The 16,778-nt window shown below is 59.3% G+C and overlaps 1 protein-coding gene across 2 annotated transcripts; it reads right to left on the reverse strand.

The window, feature by feature from the left end:
- Nucleotides 1-6,584: 6,584 nt before the first annotated feature.
- On the reverse strand, nt 6,585-16,465 carry GAL3ST1 (galactose-3-O-sulfotransferase 1). 2 transcript variants are annotated; one of them, XM_081113835.1, is made up of 3 exons: nt 16,339-16,465; nt 8,819-8,958; nt 6,585-7,989 (listed from the first exon to the last, which is right to left on the reverse strand). In XM_081113835.1, exons 2-3 carry the CDS (start codon nt 8,947-8,949, stop codon nt 6,828-6,830), a joined length of 1,293 nt encoding a protein of 430 aa, XP_080969961.1. In that variant the 5' UTR covers nt 8,950-8,958; nt 16,339-16,465; the 3' UTR covers nt 6,585-6,827. The 2 variants fall into 2 exon arrangements, with proteins under 2 accessions (XP_080969961.1, XP_080969962.1); XM_081113836.1 differs by lacking the exon at nt 16,339-16,465 and adding an exon at nt 13,389-13,461.
- Between the last annotated feature and the right edge of the window lie 313 nt (nt 16,466-16,778).

Here is a 16,778-nt window from a genome sequence, read left to right on the forward strand (position 1 = left end):
TGCCGCTCAGGGTGCTCCCTGGGCCTGGTTTTGCCCCTGAGGTCAGATGCTGGTCCCGCCCCCGACAACGGGAGAGCCCGGGTCTGCCCCGCCCCATCCTGCCCGATGGTTTCCCCTCCCCTCTGGGATGTTTGCCACCGTCTGTCCCCAAGATGCACCCTAGCCGGGCCAGGAGGTAACACGCCCCCAAAGGGGCCCCAGAGCAGACTTCAGTGAGGGCAGCAAGCACGACCCCCCACCTCCAGGCCTCCTCTTCCCAGGGGCTCCCGCAGGGCAGGGCAGGGGGAGGGCAACAAGGGCACGGACAAGTTTCAGGGATCCCCTTCCAGCAAAACGGGGGTGCTTTTATGAACGTGGTTCAGCCCTCGGAGTGGCCCCCAGGCCTTTCTTCCCAAGGGGCCCCCCACCCCTTCCCCTGACCTGGAACTCAGGCTACACCCTGGCCGTGCTCACCCGCTGATAGGACAGCCCTTGTGTGCAGAGTGGCTCCAGCCTCAAGATGTTCTGGAGGATTAACCGGGACGGCTTGCCGAGAGGGGGGGGGGCTTGCCTGGCATCGCACACCCAGCGAGCGCGTGTTGGCTGGTAGGAGCATTGCTTCATCCTAAGGAGGCCAAGGCTGTCAGCAGAGCAGCAAGCTGCAGGGGTGAGGTGGCGGGGAGGGTCTGGGGGGTGTTGGAAGGCCAGAGGGTGGGAGGCTGTTGACACAGGTGTCTGGGATGGCACCTGAGAGCCAAGCAAAGGTCCCTGGGGAAGGTGAGAAAGTTCAAGTTGGCTGAGCAGAAAGTTCCCAGAGAGAGAAGCAGGTGGGAGGTGAAGCTAAAGGCGTGGGAAACCAGGCTGGCAGACCTTTGCCCTCTGCACGTCTCAGGCTTTCGTCCACCCATTGGGCTTCCCAGCCACGGGTGGCAGTTGAGGTTGGGAGAAGTGGCTTGCCACCAGTGGGAATGGAGATGCCAGTGAAAAATATACACCACGTTTTGGAGACCTCGTATCCAAAACATTTAATGTTTCATTATTTAATGCCTTCTGTTGATAAAAATGGATTTTGCCTGTTTCTTTTACCTTTTTGCGATTTAGAAGTTTATAAATTAGTAAACTTTATTTTGCCCTAGCCAGTTTGGCTCAGCGGATAGAGCGTGGGCCTGTGGACTGAAGGGTCCTGGGTTCGATTCCGGTCAAGGGCACGTGCCCAGGTGGTGGGCTCGATCCCCAGTAGGGGGCGTGCAGGAGGCCGCCGGATGCTTCTATCTCTCCCTCCCTCTCCCTTCCTCTCTGAAAAGCAATGGGAAAGATACCCCCGGCTGAGGATTCACAGCACAACGTTGGTGAAGAGGAGACATTCCTATGTTGCTGGCGGGACTGGAAATTGGTTCGGCTTTTCTAGAAAACCACCTGACAATACGCGTTAGGGTCCTCCGATCGTTTGCCGACGAATAGGCCTCAGTAACGGAAAATATTTTCAGTTTAAAGTTGTTTGTGCCTTGTTAGTAGGAAAATTGGGAGCCATTTCTCAGGAGACCCTGGTGCTGACTGTGGCTGACGGAGAGTTTATAACGACATGGGAAAAAACCACACCCACAGAACAACCGGGAAGAGACGGGATCACGTTATAGAGGCCTTATGCTGTTGGGATGCAAAACCAAGTCCACGGGTCCGAGGAGGGCCAGACAAGAAAAGGAATATCTCCCCAGCGTCCCCCAGTTCCTGAGGCGTAGGAAGCCGTGTTCCTAAAATGCCACAGGTAGCAGGTCACCTGCAAAGAGAAGTCCTTATTGGCCAGGCCCTGTTCTAAGGGCTTTGTCAATATTAGCTCAGGTCATGGGAGTCACACAGGTAACCTGGCTGTTGTTTTACAGTTTTATTTTTCCATTGCAGTTTGCGGGCAGCATCACCGTGCATTAGTTTCAGGCGCGCATCATCGTGGCTGGCAGTCACACACTCTGCGAGGTGTCTTCCGCCACCCCGCCCCCGCTCCCCCATATCTCCAGCACCTGGTTCCCCACGTAGTTTCTACCACATTCTTGACTCTGTTCCCTACGCTATACTTTGTTGACACACCCCGCGCCTGTTTTGCAACTGCCAATGTGCACTTCTTAATCCCTTCACCTTTTCTGTTATATTTTTATTTATTTATTTTTAAAATAATCTTTATTGATTTTTTTTACAGAGAGGAAGGGAGAGGGATAGAGAGTCAGAAACCTCGATCAGCTGCCTCCTGCACACCCCCTACTGGGGAGGTGCCCACAACCATGGTACATGCCCTTGACCAGAATCAAACCTGGGACCCTTCCATCCGCCGGCCGACGCTCTATCCACTGAGCCAAACAAGTCAGGGCTGTTATATTTTTATTGGTTTCATAGAGGGAGAGGGAGAGAGAGAGAGAGAGAGAGAGAGAGAGAGAGAGAGAGAGAGAGAGAAACCTCAATGATGAGAGAGAATCATGGATCTGCTGCCTTCTGCACGCTCCACATTGGGGATCGGGCCTGCAACCCGGGCATGTGTCCTGACCGGGAATCGAACCTGGTTCATAGGTGGATGCTCAACCACTGAGCCACGCTGGCTGGGTGAGGGAAGCACCATTAAAGGTCTCACACCAGCCAGCAGCAAAGCCAGGACTGGGACCAGGCTGGTTGGTACAGGGCCAGGTGCTCACCATGCCATGGGGCTCCCGGCCCCCTCCAGTCCCTGTTTTCCCAGCACAGCTCTTGCTGGGCGTGGAGGACCTTTGCTCTCACCATCTGGGTGCCCGTGTTTTGGGAGACGGACAACTCCCCGTCTTCCGTGGTGTGTGGGCTGAGAAGTTGGACTGCAATGAGGGTGTTGTCATGGGATGTAACCCTGACATCACACCTGCTCCCTCACGGCAGTCCCTCCTGAGGTTCGGAAAACAGCTGGCATGTCTCTCTGGCTACAGGTGCCCTTCCTGCAGTCCTCATTCAAGCCTGAATCCTGCCATCGAAGCAAAGCCTGCTGGGTGAATGGCATCCCCATTTTGGGGGTGCAACCAGGCTTGGCAGGAGTCCTGCCTGCTGTGCCCCACATCGTGGCTAAATGGCGCCCACCCTGTGGACATCTAGCTGGACAGATGCCACTGGACGCTCCTCCGAATACGTAGGCCTGGGCTTGGGTGACCTTGGGAGGAAGGATCGGGAGGGAGTGCCTGCCTGGCTCAGTTGCCCGGACAGCGGTGGCCTCTGCCTGGGCCCCGGGGAGTGGAGATTAGGCTCAGGACAGCTGCAGGAGGGTCTCCTTGGCTCCTCACTCACTCAGGGTGACTCCAGGGAAAGATGGGGTCTGATATGACCACATCCCCCAGACTCTTTGCTCCCACAAGGGCCTGGGAGGGAGAGGGAGGGGCAAGGGGAGCCTGACCCAAACACCTGACACACAGGGGGGAAGGGTGGGTGAGAGATCTGGGGCCACAGTGGGTCTCTTTCCCTACAAAATCCGGAAGGTCCCTGGCCTTCCCAAGCCACGGTACAGCAGGTGGGCAGTGTGCGGGACTCTCTCTCTCCCTTTGCTGCTCCTCTCTTTGGGGGAGGGGCGGGGGAGCCCGGCGTGGGTGCTTTGAGTGGGACAACAGTGTCAGAGGGAGCAGGTGTGACCAGCTGTGGACACCACCATTATCAGGCCAATGGCTCTGGCCTTTGACCCGTTCCCAGGGAGACTGTGTCAAAGACAGATGTGAGCGTGGATGGGGTAGTTGATACCACAGAGCAGCGGGGTCCTCCATTGCAGCTGGGTTTTGGGGCCCAGTGCCCTTGAAGACAGAAACCATCCTGTCTGCAGAGTGGCAGCCCCTGGCTCAGGCTCCAGGCTGGAGAGGAGACCCCGAGCTGCTCACTCACCTCTCGGAATCGCCACCTCCCTGCGTGCCTCCTCACCCACGCGTGACTTGGCCAGGGAACAGCTTGGGGGCTGAAACAGGCACTGCGGCAGGGTTTCTCGGGGTCTCACTTCCCCACCGGCCGCCCTGCCCCATGCATATCCTAGGGCTGATTCACCCACCTTTCACAACAATTGAATTCTTCAGCCCGGCTGGTGTGATGCAGTGGTTGAGCGTCAACCTATGAACCAGGGGGTGGCGGTTCGATTCCCAGGCAGGGCACATGCCCGGGTTGCGGGCTCAATCCCCAGTGGGGGGCGTGCAGGAGGCAGCTGATCCATGATTTTCTCTCATCATTGATGTTTCTATCTCTCTCTCCCTCTCCCTTCCTCTCTGAAATCAATAAAAATATGTTTTAAAATAAACAAATTAAAAACACCAACCATATTGGATTAGGGCCCACCTTCATGGCCTCATCTTTTTTTTTTTTTTTAACTGCTTTTATTTTTTTTCTTAATATTTTTTTGTTGAAAGTGTTACATATATGACCTCATCTTGATGACATGTACACAAACTGTATTTCCAAATAAAGTCAGTTAGAGGGAACTGGGGAAGTTAGCAATTCAACCTCTCTCTCTCTCTTTTTAATGTTTTTATTGATTTGAGAGAGAGAAGGGAGAGGGGGAGAGAGAGAGAGAGAGAGAGAGAGAGAGAGAGAGAGAGAGGCATCACTATGAAAGAGAAACATCGATCAGTTGCACCCTGACCAAGGATGGAGCATGCAACCTCAGTTATGAGCCCTGACTGAACCCGGACCTTTCGGTGCACAGGCCGATGCTCAGCCCACTGAGCCGTACCAGCCAGGGCCAACATCTCCTTTTAGGGGATACAATTCAACTCACAGTGGAGAGGAACAGGTGGTTCCACTGAATTTCTCCCCGGGGACAGCATGACCCCCGCTCTGGCTTTCACATGTCAGGCCTACAGATGACTGGTCATCGTGGCGCCCCCATCTGGACAGAAATAGTAGGACTGACCAAGACCAAATTCGGCACCATGGCGCCCCCTGCTGCCTCGCTGTGGCAAGAGCAGCCTGGCTCCTGCAAGCTGCAAGCAGCGGCAGAGACCCTTGGGGGTCACTTTTTTTTCTTTATTTTTTTGTCTTCTGGGGATTACTTTTATTTATTTTAAGAATCTTTCTCTTTTATATTTTTATTGATTTCAGAGAGGAAGGGAGAGGGAGAGATAGAAACATCTGATGACAGAGAATCATTGATTGCCTCCCTCCTGCACGCCCCCTACTGGGGATTGAGCCCACAACCGGGGCATGTGCCCTGGACTGGAATCGAATCCTGAACCCTTCAGTCCACAGGGCGACGCTCTAACCACTGAGCAAACCAGCTAGGGCTCCTCATTGATGTCTCTATCTCTCTCCCTCTCCCTTCCTTTCTGAAATCAATAAAAATATATTTAAAAATAACAATAACTTGTGTTCTTAAACAAAAAAAAAAAAAAGAAAAGAAACTGAGTCCAGGGTGCCAGGGTGGAAGGGGAGCCCAGGGCCTAGGTAGGGTTGGAGCACCAGCGGGGGGGGGGCGGGGGGGGGCAGCTGGAGTGGGGCGGGGTAGTGGGGGGGAGACAGGTAGAGTCGGGGTAAACAGGCACTGGAGATGCGAGGGCCCCAGGGAGATGGTTTAGTTCTTGGTTTGAGGTGTGACCGTGGGCAAGTCTCTTCTCTCAGAATGTCAGTCCCCACATCTGCAAAACGGGAGTTACTGTGCCTGCCGCAAGCATTATTGTGAGATGAATGAGCTTCTGCTAGAACCTGTGGCCTGGGCCCAGCGCCACTGCTCAATGTCCCCCACTGAGCGCTCCCCAGCTCCCTGTCTCTCTCTCTCTCTCTCTCTCTCTCTCTCTCTCTCTCTCACACACACACACACACACACACACACACGGACTCTATCCCCATGTGGCTACACGCTCTGCCTGCCCCAGTCCGGCTCCAATCTTATCACTTACTTGCTGTGTGATCTTGGCCAAGTGACTTCCCCGCTCTGAACTCCCTTCCTCATCTCTGGCATGCAAGAGTAACAGTCCCCCGGGGCCCTGGTGGGTGTTGCTCAGTGATTAGAGCATCATCCTGCACACCGAAGGGTCACGGGTTCGATTCCCGGTCAAGGGCACATACCTGGGTTGCAGGTTTGATCCCTGGGCCCAGTTAGAGGGCACCAGAGGCAACCAATGTGTCTCTCTCACATCGATGTTTCTCTCTCCCTTCCATTCTGTCTCTAAAAATCAATGGAAAAAATATCCTCAAGTGAGGATTAAAAAAATTTTTTTAAAATAAAAACAGTCCCCATGTCACTGAGTTTCAATGAAGATGAACTGAGATAATGCTCACAAGGTATTTAGCCTGTGCTGGGCACACCACCAGTGTTCAGTGGGAGGAAGCAACTGGTATATCCCCTGGATCATCTCACACTCACACACACACACACTCACACACACACACACACTTAAACACACACACACACACACACACACACACACGATCTTCCTCGTCTTGGTAGCTCATGGGAGTCCTTCAGCCACACGGGACTTCAGCATGTAACACACCAAGCCCTTGCCACCCCCTGGGGCTCCGTCCCACAGACACAGTCACACAGGGGCCCACCATGCTCCCTTGGGGTCCCCAGTCTCTACTGGTTACCCCCCCCCCCCGGGCCCCGGCAGTCACCACCACGGACGCTGATTAACAAAACATGAAATGCCTTTACTTCTGAGGTCTCCCCTTTACGGGGAGGCAGGAAGTAGAACAGAACAGGGGATTTAATTTTTTTTAAAAAAAGGAATAATTAGTCAAATACTGATGCTGTGGGCACAGACCTGGCTGGCGGCATCCCCACGGCAGCCCCGCCTTCCCCCGGGGACCGAGGTGGCACCAGGAGGGGCTGGCCCGTCCCTGCCCGGCAGGAGGGGCCCCGGGCGGGAGGGCCGTCACCACTGCAGAAAGTCCCGCACGAACTTCCAGAGCCTGGTGACCCACAGGTTGACGCCGAGGTCCATCAGGTACTGGATCTCGGGCGTGAGCATGCGACGGCAGAGCTGCGCGTGCCGCCGCCCGATGCTCTTCTTGAGGTTGTAGCCCAGGATGGACTTGGCGCCCAGCGGCTGCCAGGGCTGCATGGCCGCGTCCTGGATGGCGGCGGCGTCGACGGCGCGGCCCCCGTCGATGCAGATGCGCCGCATGCGCTCGTTGGCCCGGCGCAGGGCGGCCACCTCGCGGGCCATGCGCTCGCGCCCGAACGCCTCCACCTTGCGCCAGAAGCTGGCGTTGAAATGGCGGTAGAGGCGGGCGTCCAGCACGTTCCAGGCCGTGGCGCGCCGGTACAGCTCCCCCGACAGGCGGGGCACGGCCGAGGCGCGGCGGGCGTTGAGCTTGAAGTACAGCACGTCCTCCAGCTCCCAGCACAGCAGGTCCTTGAGCAGCACCAGGGACTCGTCGAAGTATTCCTGCAGCAGCACCAGGTGGAAGCGGCGCTCCACCTCCAGGATGTGCTCCTGCACCCGCGGGCTGCCGGGGTCCAGGCCGCTGTCGTAGCCCAGGTCGAAGAAGAGCAGGTTGCGGAGGTAGTGGGCGTTGTAGCCGCGGGGGTCGTAGTAGCGGTCGGGGTCCTGCAGGAACTCGGCCAGCTTGTCCCGGCCCGAGAGCTTCCAGGTGAAGGGCACCACCGAGCCGAAGTAGTGGAAGGAGGACTCGAAGAGGCGGGCGGGGTCCCGCAGCACCGTGATGAAGGTGGCGTTGGGCCGCACCAGGCCCCGCACCTCGTCGTAGTGGAAGCGCATGTGGTTGCAGATGATGTTGAAGCAGGCGCCGGGCCGGTAGTCCTGCACCAGGCCGCGCGCGAAGAAGGCCGGGTAGTCGAAGTCGTTGCGGCCGTTGGGGAAGGCGAACTTGAGCCCGTGCTTCTGGCCGAAGCGGAACAGGATGTTGAGCAGCGTGCTGCTGGCCGTCTTGTGCGTCTTCATGAACACGATGTCGCGGCGGGGCCGGCACCCCGACGACGAGGAGGGCGACGAGGAGGAGGAGCCGTTGGCGGGGCTGGCCGTCTCCGACTCGCCCGGGGCCGGGGAGCAGGACGCGGTGCCCTCCGGGGTCCTGCAGGGCACAGAGGGGTGGGGAGAGCCTCAGGGGTGGCCGGGGACCCCCCCCCGGGTGTGGGGACCTCAGGCCCTGGTGTCCAGGGTTGTTGGGGACGGTGGTGGCGGGGGGAGCCAGGGTGGGGACCGGACGGGCCTTCCTCCGGGCGGCAGTGCCTCGGCCACTGCTTTGGCCTCTCCGGCCTCACGTTCCTCATGTGTAAAATGGGGAAAAAACACACTCTTTTCGTGGTGTTGGCGTGAGGTCAGGGCGAGACCAGCATGCTGGGTCTGGTCTCCTTTGTGGCCGCTGCAGCCTGGTACATTTATCATGAATTGGCATTGGGTTGAACCACGTGAAATTCTGTAGGCCAGAAACGGTCCATTTTTGACCCAAAATGATCAATTATCAGGAATTTCCTCTAGTTCAACTTAATACCACCCAACTAAGGGCAGGGGCTGTGCCAGGCCTTGGCTGAGCAGCCCCGTGGGAAGGTGGGATGGCCTCATGGTTAGGAGCCAGGCTTGGAGGCCAACAGACCCCAGTTTGAATCCAGGCCCTGTGCCAGCCGAGTGCTCATGGACAAGTCACCCCCCCCTGCCCCCCGCCCCCCGCACCTCTCTCAGCTCCGTTGGAGCCTCAGTTGATAAAAATCCACGTCCTATACACAGATGGTGTTACCTGATTCCCCTGCAGCATAAGGCAGGCTCTGAAATTATACCCATTTCACAGATGCGAACACTGAAACCCAGGCTTACACAGTGAGTTCTGCCCTCAGCATAGCATGGTTCAGGGTGCCCCCTCAGGCCCACCCCCTCCCCCTTGGTCACCCAGGAGGGCCACTCACGTAGACGGCAGGCCAGCGTGCAGTGGGGGGACTGCGTATGAGTACAGCAGCAGCAGGAAGCTGGTGAAGAGTGCTCCCAGCACCAGCCCCTTGGCCATGGACTCCCAGCGCTTCTTCTGAGGCAGCGGCATCTCAGACACCTGGCGGGGGGAGGGGAGGGGCACACAGCAGGGCAAGTGTCAGGAGGCCGGCCCCAGGGAGCGCCCACCACTGCCCCAGGCCTGGCTGGGTTGAGGGGCGGCCTTGGACATTGGGCCCTGCCTTCACCAGCTCGGCCCCCCAGCAGAATGCGGACAGAGAGACACACATGTGGAGAAACGCGGTGACAGGGTTGCACACGGAGACGGCAGGCAACGCCAACGCTGAGAGAAGTTGGAGGGCGGGGGGGTGGGGGGGCGCAAGGAGACGTTTCGACTGCTCGGTTCCATTTTTGTTTGTTGTTTTCGTTAATCCTCGCCTGAGGACATCCCCCACCCCCTGATGATTTTAGAGAGAGTGGAAGAGAGAGGGAAAGACAGAGAGAAACATCGATATGGGAGAAACACACCGATGGGCTGCCTCCTGCACGAGCCCCGACCAGGGCCCAGGCTGGGGACTCAGCCTGCAACTGAGGTCCGTGCCCTTGACCGGAATCGAACCCGGGACCCTTTGGTCCGCAGGCCGACGCTCTATTCGCTGAGCCAGACTGGCCAGGGCGCCGGGTTCAGTTTTAATTTTGAAGCTGAGTTGGGTACATGGATGTTTCCTTTTTACACCCTTTTCGGCTTCATAAAGAAACCGTTTCCGAAGAAGGAAAAGAAGACCCTGTCCCATCGCCCGTCCCCCAGGCCCGGGGCCGGGGCTGACGACTGGGAGAGGCCACGACCCCCTCCTTTCCAAAGCCCAGCCAGGCCCACCGTCTCGGGCGGCACCCCCCGCCCCCAGCTGCCCAGCGAGGGGCCCAGGCACAAAACTTTCCACTCGCGTCCTGGCGCCTGGCATGGGGCCCTCGGTCCCTGAGGCCACAAGAGGTCACGCATGCTGCCCGCTAACTACATGCATTGTCACGTCACCACGGTCCCTGGGGGCAGAGGCCAAGTAACCCGCCTGGAAAAGAACCCCACTTACTTCCCCTGGAAAAGTTACACCAGGGACCCAGCGGGGATCGAACCCACAACCTAGGCGTGTGTCCGGACTCAGTTTCAAACCCGCAGCCTCTCGGTGTCTGAGAATACACTCAACCCCCTGGACCTCCCGGCCAGGCCTGCAACGGCTGCTTTTTCTTTCTTTCTTTTTTTTAATCCTCACCCAAGGATATTTTTTTGTTTGATTTTTAGAGAGAATGGAAGGGAGAGGGAGAGGGAGAGAGAGAGAAAGAGAGAGAAACACGGATGTGAGAGAGACACATCGATTGGTTGCCTCCCACATACCCTCAACCAGGGCCGGGAGTCTGCAACCGAGGTCAGCACCCCTGACCAGAATCGAACCCGGGACCCTTTAGTCCACAGGCCGACGCTCTATCCACTGAGCCAAGCTGGCCAGGGCAATGGCTGCATTTTATGACCTTTTTAGTCAGAAAAAGGCAATAAAATAGATTGAAATACTAGATGAGAAGGCTTGTGTGTGTGTGTGTGGGGGGGTACCGGCTAGGAGGGTCTGGCCATGGAGGGGCCCCAGAGAGGAGAGGCGTGGCCTCAGGCCCTGGAACCCCCCGTCCTGGGCTCCAGTTGCAGGAGCCCCTGGCCGCCCCTCCTGGGCCCCGGGGACCCGCGGGCTGTACCTCCTGAACAAGGAGCGGCCACTGCACCCCCCCACCCCCCAAACACAGACCTGCACCAGGCCTCCAGCGCCCCCTGGGGCCTCCACTCCCTGGGGTCCTGGGCCCGGCCAGCGCCTCAGACTCCGGCCCAAACCCCGAGCGGGACCTGGGGCCTCGGCTCCCCTGACTTTGGAGTGAGGACGGCTCAGGAGTCCTGCCCTCGGAAAACCCCCAGCCCCATCCCCACCGGCAGCCCCACTCACCAGGGCACCTTCTGGAAGGAACTCAGGGAGGCTGAGAAGCTCCGAGCAGAAGGCCAGGCAGCAGGGGGCAGACCGGCTCCCAGAGCTGTCAATCAAGCCCTGTCTGGCCCCGCCCAGGTGTTCCCAGCCCCCACACTCACTCACTCACTCACTCATTCATTCATTCATTCATTGATTCACTCTCCCACTGGGGCTCCCTCCAACCCAGCGGGAGGGGGGCCCTGGGCCGTCCCCACCTTCTGGGCTCAGCGGCTTCTCCAGAACATCTCACTGACTCCACTCGGCCACCCTGGGAGGCAGACCCCACTGTCGCCTGCGCTCTGCAGATGGGGAAACTGAGGCTCCCAGAGGTGATGTGACTGGCCCAGGGTCACTGGACAGACAAGGCAGGTTCGCGGCTGGAATTCACACCCAGGTCTGCCAGCCTCCGGCGCACAGCTCCCAGCGGTGTGGTGCGGCCCAGGCCCAGCCCCCAGCCCCTGGGAAGAAGGGCGTGTGCAGCCGCAAGTGCCACCCGGAAGGCTCAGCAGCACAGCAGGGTCTGGCCTCCGTGGGCTGGGCCGGGGCAGCCAGGGCAGAGGGTGGGGAAGCAGGGAGGGCCCTGGTGGCTGGTCCCTCCGGTCTCAGCAGCCAGAGGCACCCAAGACGGAGGTTCCCTTCCGGCCTGGCCGCTGTGAACTTGGGCACAGCACACAGGCTCTCCAAGCCTCAGTCTCCCGTGCACAATGGGCACAACAGCAAGATCATGGCAGACAGCACCCTAGTGATTCCAGGCAGAGCCCCGGGGTAGCCTGAGGCCCAGCGACGGGCGCACTAGAGGCAGGAGCCGGGCTGGTGGGGGTAGGGGGTGTGGGGAGAGGAATAATTATGAGGCTGCGAGATTTCAATGGGAGAATGCATGTACACAGGCAGAAATCAATACATATTAATTATTATTATCACGACTGACCTGGGCCCAGGTGTGTGGGAGGAGGGATCCCCTCCCTGCCCAGCCCCAGGCAAACCTGATGGTGATTCAGCCCCGAGCGCTCCGAGCCTGGCACCCGGTGAATGTTTGACAAATGGACCCTCACGACTCTCAGGGCAGAACGTGGCCAGGGTGGACAACACCTGCGCCAGCACTTGGGGGCCAGGGGCCTGGGTTCGAGTCCCGGCTCTGCTGTTTCCTTGCTGGATGCCCGAGGCAAGTCTGTGCCCCTCTCTGGGCCTTAAATCCCCTCCAAAATGATGATGCCAACCCTCCCCCGATCCCAGGGTGGTGTGCAAACCCTCTGCACCCCCAAAGCTGACCATCGCACCTCCGTGCGGGGTAGCGGGAGACACACTTGCTGCCGGCCGGGGGCACAGAGGTGTGAGTTGAGGCTGGAGGAGCAGCTGGAGTCACCAGGGAAAGACTGAGGAAGGAGAAGGACCTGCAATTGTGGGAGCAGGACGGGGAAGATCCCCCCTCGGAGATCAAGATCAAGGGTCTCCGGAGCCATCGGCTGCAGAACGTTCTGAGGAACCACGTTCCCCACGAATGGCTCCCTGACTAATGGGCCTCGGTGCTGTGTGCTCAGCGTGCCCGCAGGAAAGCGGTGGGGTGAGTGTCCTGGGGGTGTTTCCTGTGGCTGAGACACTCTCAAGGGGACGCTGGGAGAGACGTTAAGAGTAAAGCAATAGCCTGGCCAGGTGTAGCTCAGTGGTTGAGCATCGACCCAGGAACCAAGAGGTCACCGTTCGATTCCTCGTTGGGGCATATACCTGGCTTGTGGGCTCAATCCGCAGTGTGGGGTGTGCGGGAGGCAGCCAATCGATGATTCTCTCTCCCATCGTTGATGTTTCTCTCTCCCTCTCCCTTCTTCTCTGAAATCAATAAAAATATATTGAAAAGAGAGAAGAGCAGAGCAAGAGGACTCTCTCTCCAGTGCTCAGAGTGCATAACGGACAGCAGCTATTACAGTCTCAAGTGCCCATCCTCAGACCCAGGGGTGGCACAGAGCAGACACGCGCTGAGCGTGGGCTGCCACCACGGTCATTATCATCATTACTATTACCCTCCCGGGATCCCAGTCACGTCCCTTCGAGGTATATGCCGACTTGCCCGCCACGATGGAGGATTGCAGGCAACTGAGAGCCCGGGTCCTAGTCCATGAGATACTGAGGACAACCTCAGGGTGGCCCGAGGCTCAGAGAGGGCAGGGCCACCCTCAAGGTCACACAGCACAGCAGCAGCAGAGACGGGACTAGAACCGGATCCCCTTCGTCCCCTGCCTACGGTGGTGACAGTCCCAGGGACGCGGGGCAGACGCTTTCCTAGCCCATCCCATCTGTTCCTGCCCTTGTGGGTGACCCCAGCCACGCTGCCCTCCATCTGTGCCAGTGGCTGGCTCCAGGCCAGGCCCAGCAATCCTCCAGCTTGGCTGGACGAGCACCTTTCACGGAACAAAGAAGAAACAGGACTCATCCCCCACCGCGTGCGCACAGGGAGCCCAGGCCAGGGTGGCAAGCCTCCTGGCCCAGAGCATCACCACCAAGCAGCTCTTGGCCCCGGGGACCTCAGGGCAGGGACAGGGGCAGACACACTTACCTCGGGCCTTGACGGGCTGGCTACCCCTTTGCTCTCCCTGCCTGAGCCACATCCGACTCCCAGGCTGCCTCTGCGGTCACTGGGAAATAGGAACGCTCCAATGACACCCAGTAATAAGCCGGCTGGCTCCCTCCCGCTCCGGGCTGTGAATATTCATGAGTTCCCTCCCTGGGGACAGCAGGTGGCAGGTCCCTGTACCCTGCTGGTGCACCCTCTGCCCCTTGGGTGGCCCCCGACCCTCCCTGGATCTCAGCGGCTGGGCAGCTCCTTCATCCAAGGGCTCAGCAAGGTCCCTGGTGTCCTTGGGCCAAGGACACAAGTAGCCGCAGAGCCCTGCAGAGAGCCCGGGACAGGCTCAAAGGCCACAGGGAGGGACAAGGAAGCCCCTGGGGTGGGGAGGCTGATTGCTCCTTGAATCACATCTCATTTAACACTGTCCTGTGCCTCTAACACTCCCATTACCCACTCCCTGGGGGAAGGAACTAAGGCTCAGAGAGGGGAATTCACCTGCCCAAGGTCACACAGTCAGCAGAGGGCAGACAGCCGGACAGAGTCCAAACTCGGACTTGACAAACACCAGGGCTCAAAGAGACGCGACCAGAGAAACATTTGTCTGAAATCTGGGGGAGCCCAGAGGGTGAGCAGGTCATCCCACAAGGCCTTCTTGAGGGGAGCACCTGACCGAGGCTGGGAGGATGGGTCTGATGAGATTTCACGAGTTCTGAGTCCTCCATCGAAGAGTACAGTCCAGAATCCCGCCTCTTCCCCTGTGTGAGGGATGGTGGCCTAGGTCCGCCAGGGGTTGGGGCCAATCCAGATGCTATTGGTTCTTCCCAAGGTCTAGACAGGACGGGGGAATGCCCCGAGGAGAGCAGGACCAAGGGCCTCCAAAGCCATCGGCTGCAGAACGTGCTGACGAACCACTGCTCCCCGCGAATGGCTCCCTGACTAATGGGCCTCGTGCTGTGTGCCCTGGCAGGGGAAGTGGTGGGGTGAGCGCCCAGGGCTGATTCCTGTGGCTGGAGGCGACTCTCACAGGGCAGCTGCAGGGGACTAAGTAGAGCAATAGCCCGGCCGGCGTGGCTCAGTGGTTGAGCGTCAATCTATGAACCAGGAGGTCACGGTTCCATTCCCGGTCGGGGCACATGCCCGGGTTGTGGGCTCAATCCCCAGTGGGGACGTGCGGGAGCCAATCAATGGTTCTCTCTCATCACTGATGTTTCTATTTCTCTCACTCTCTCCCTTCCTTTCTCAAATCAATAAAAATATTTGTTTAAAAGAGCCTCGCCAAACCGGTGTGGCTCAGTGGATAGAGCGTCAGCCTGTGGACTGAAGGGTCCCGGGTTCGATTCCGGTCAAGGGCATGTGCCTTGGTTGCGGGCACATCCCCAGTGGGGGGTGTGCAGGAGGCAGCTGGTCAATGCTTCTCTCTCATCGATGTTTCTAACTCTCTATCCCTCTCCCTTCCTCTCTGTAAAAAAAAATCAATAAAATATATTAAAAAGAAAAGAAAAAAAAAGAGCCTGCGCTGCCATGCCTGGAATTCCACCATCTGGGCCTCCTTCTCCCAGTTAATGGCCTCTCCCACCGGGTGGCACACTCAGCCCCTTAGACCCCAGACAGGGAGGGACCACAGGGGACACACTCCTCCCTCGCTGGGTGGCACAAGGGCTTCAGACCCAAGCTCTCAACCATCAGGCCTGGCCCATCGGACGAGGGGATGCGGGGGAGGCAGGCAAGCTGCTCTGTCCGCAGGGCATTTCCTTCAGGCAGGCATCTGCTCGAGGTGGCAGCTGGGAACAGGGCTCTCTTGTCTCTGCTCCCCGCGTAGCAGCCTGCTCAGGCCCGAGTGTCAGGCAGAGCTGGGAGCCAGGGGGTGAGGCGAGGGGGCGGGGGTTGGGGGCAGCCCAGACAGCTTCGAGAAGCTCAGACCCCAGAGGGGCCCCACTTTGCAGCCACCTTTGAACTATGTGACTTCGGGCAAGTCTCGGGACCTCCCTGAGCCTCAGTTTCCCCTCGGGATCACGGGGATAGTGGCCACGCCTCCTTCGCAGGGCAAGGCACAGGGCAGCTGATCGGGGCTGCCCTGGCCCAGGCCCACTCACAGCCTGACCCTCTCTGGGCCTCGGGTTACTCCCTTCGTAAAGGAAGAGGCTGGGTTCTCCCAACTGGACTGTCCTTCTGAGGATTTCCATGGCCCCTGTCACCTCGGCAACCCAGGCGATCGGGTGTCAGGCCTGTCACCCTCTCTCCCTCCCTCCCTCTCCCACCCTCTCACCGGTGTGGGTTATGGCTGCCAGATGTGCACCCATCACCTCTCCAGTTCGAGGCAGGTGGGGAGAGGGTTCCCGTTGGGAAGGGACCACGGTCTCGCTCCGAGCTGTTACCACAGCTGGCTTGGCACCAAGCTGGTCCCCCTTCCTGGGCGCTGGTCCGGGAAACAGGGGAACTGTTGGGTTTCCCAGGGGACCCCTCCTGGAGACCAGCATAGTCCCATCCCCACAAGCCTCTCCTTGGCGGCCTTGCCTCTCTGTGGCACAGGTCAGGGCCTTCTCCAAGCAGAGGGGATCCCTCCCTTATCCAGGTCCCCAGCCCCTGCTCTGACAAACCCCCTTCTGGGGGAAGGCTGGGGGGCAGAGGGGAGATTCCTGCCTCTCCTCCCAGCACAGGCTGCTGGGCCAAAGATTAATCATTAATGGACTTCCAGCTCCAGCCCAGCTCCAGCCCCACCCATCCCCTGTGGACTGATTGGGGAAACCCTGGAAACGGGGGACCCTGGGAAGACACCAAGGACAGGGTGAGGACCCACCTGCGCCCTCCCCGACCCCAGCCCAGCCACCGGCCCGAAGCTGTAGTTCAGCGCGCTCCTAAACCACTCGGGTCTGAGAGTCCGGTCTGACTTGCAATTTGGAGGTTGGGACGATGAGGCAGGGTGCACCCCAGTACGTACCTGTCCACTCCTGGGGCGTGGGCTTGATGGCTCGGCCCGGGCCGCGCCGCCCGGGCGCTTACTAGGCGGCGGGGCGTACCCACCGGAGCCCCCTGCTCCGCCAGGCCTGGGCCATGCTCCCGCCCCGCCCCCCGACGCCGCCGCCGCCCGCCCGATCGCGTTCGCTCGGCCAGGTGCGGCCGGCAGCCTCGCCCAGCCCCCGGCTCTGCAGCCAATGGGCACCCCGGACCCCGGGCCCCTCCCGGGCCCTCGGCGTGCTCCCAGGGCGCACAGAAGCCGCATTCAGCATCGCGCCCCCGCCAGTGGCCCAACAAGGCGCATTTGTCTCGGATGCGCCAACGGGGCCATTGTCCCACCGCCGGACCCTGAGGCTCGGCTGAGCTCCTAGCCCGAGGGGATTCGAGGGTGCCCAGGAAACGGGTGGCGTGGTGGTGGTGCGG

This window comes from Myotis nattereri, assembly GCF_964212035.1.
Source record: "Myotis nattereri genome assembly, chromosome: 19".
NCBI lineage: Eukaryota > Metazoa > Chordata > Mammalia > Chiroptera > Vespertilionidae > Myotis > Myotis nattereri.

Bases quoted from the DNA above. Each gene is read 5' to 3' on its own strand.
- GAL3ST1 (XM_081113835.1), bottom strand. From the start codon at position 8,949: ATGCCGCTGCCTCAGAAGAAGCGCTGGGAGTCCATGGCCAAGGGGCTG. The intron at 7,990-8,818 runs GTGAGTGGCCCT...TGTGCCCTGCAG, and splicing joins CACGCTGGCCTGCCGTCTAC to GACCCCGGAGGGCACCGCGT.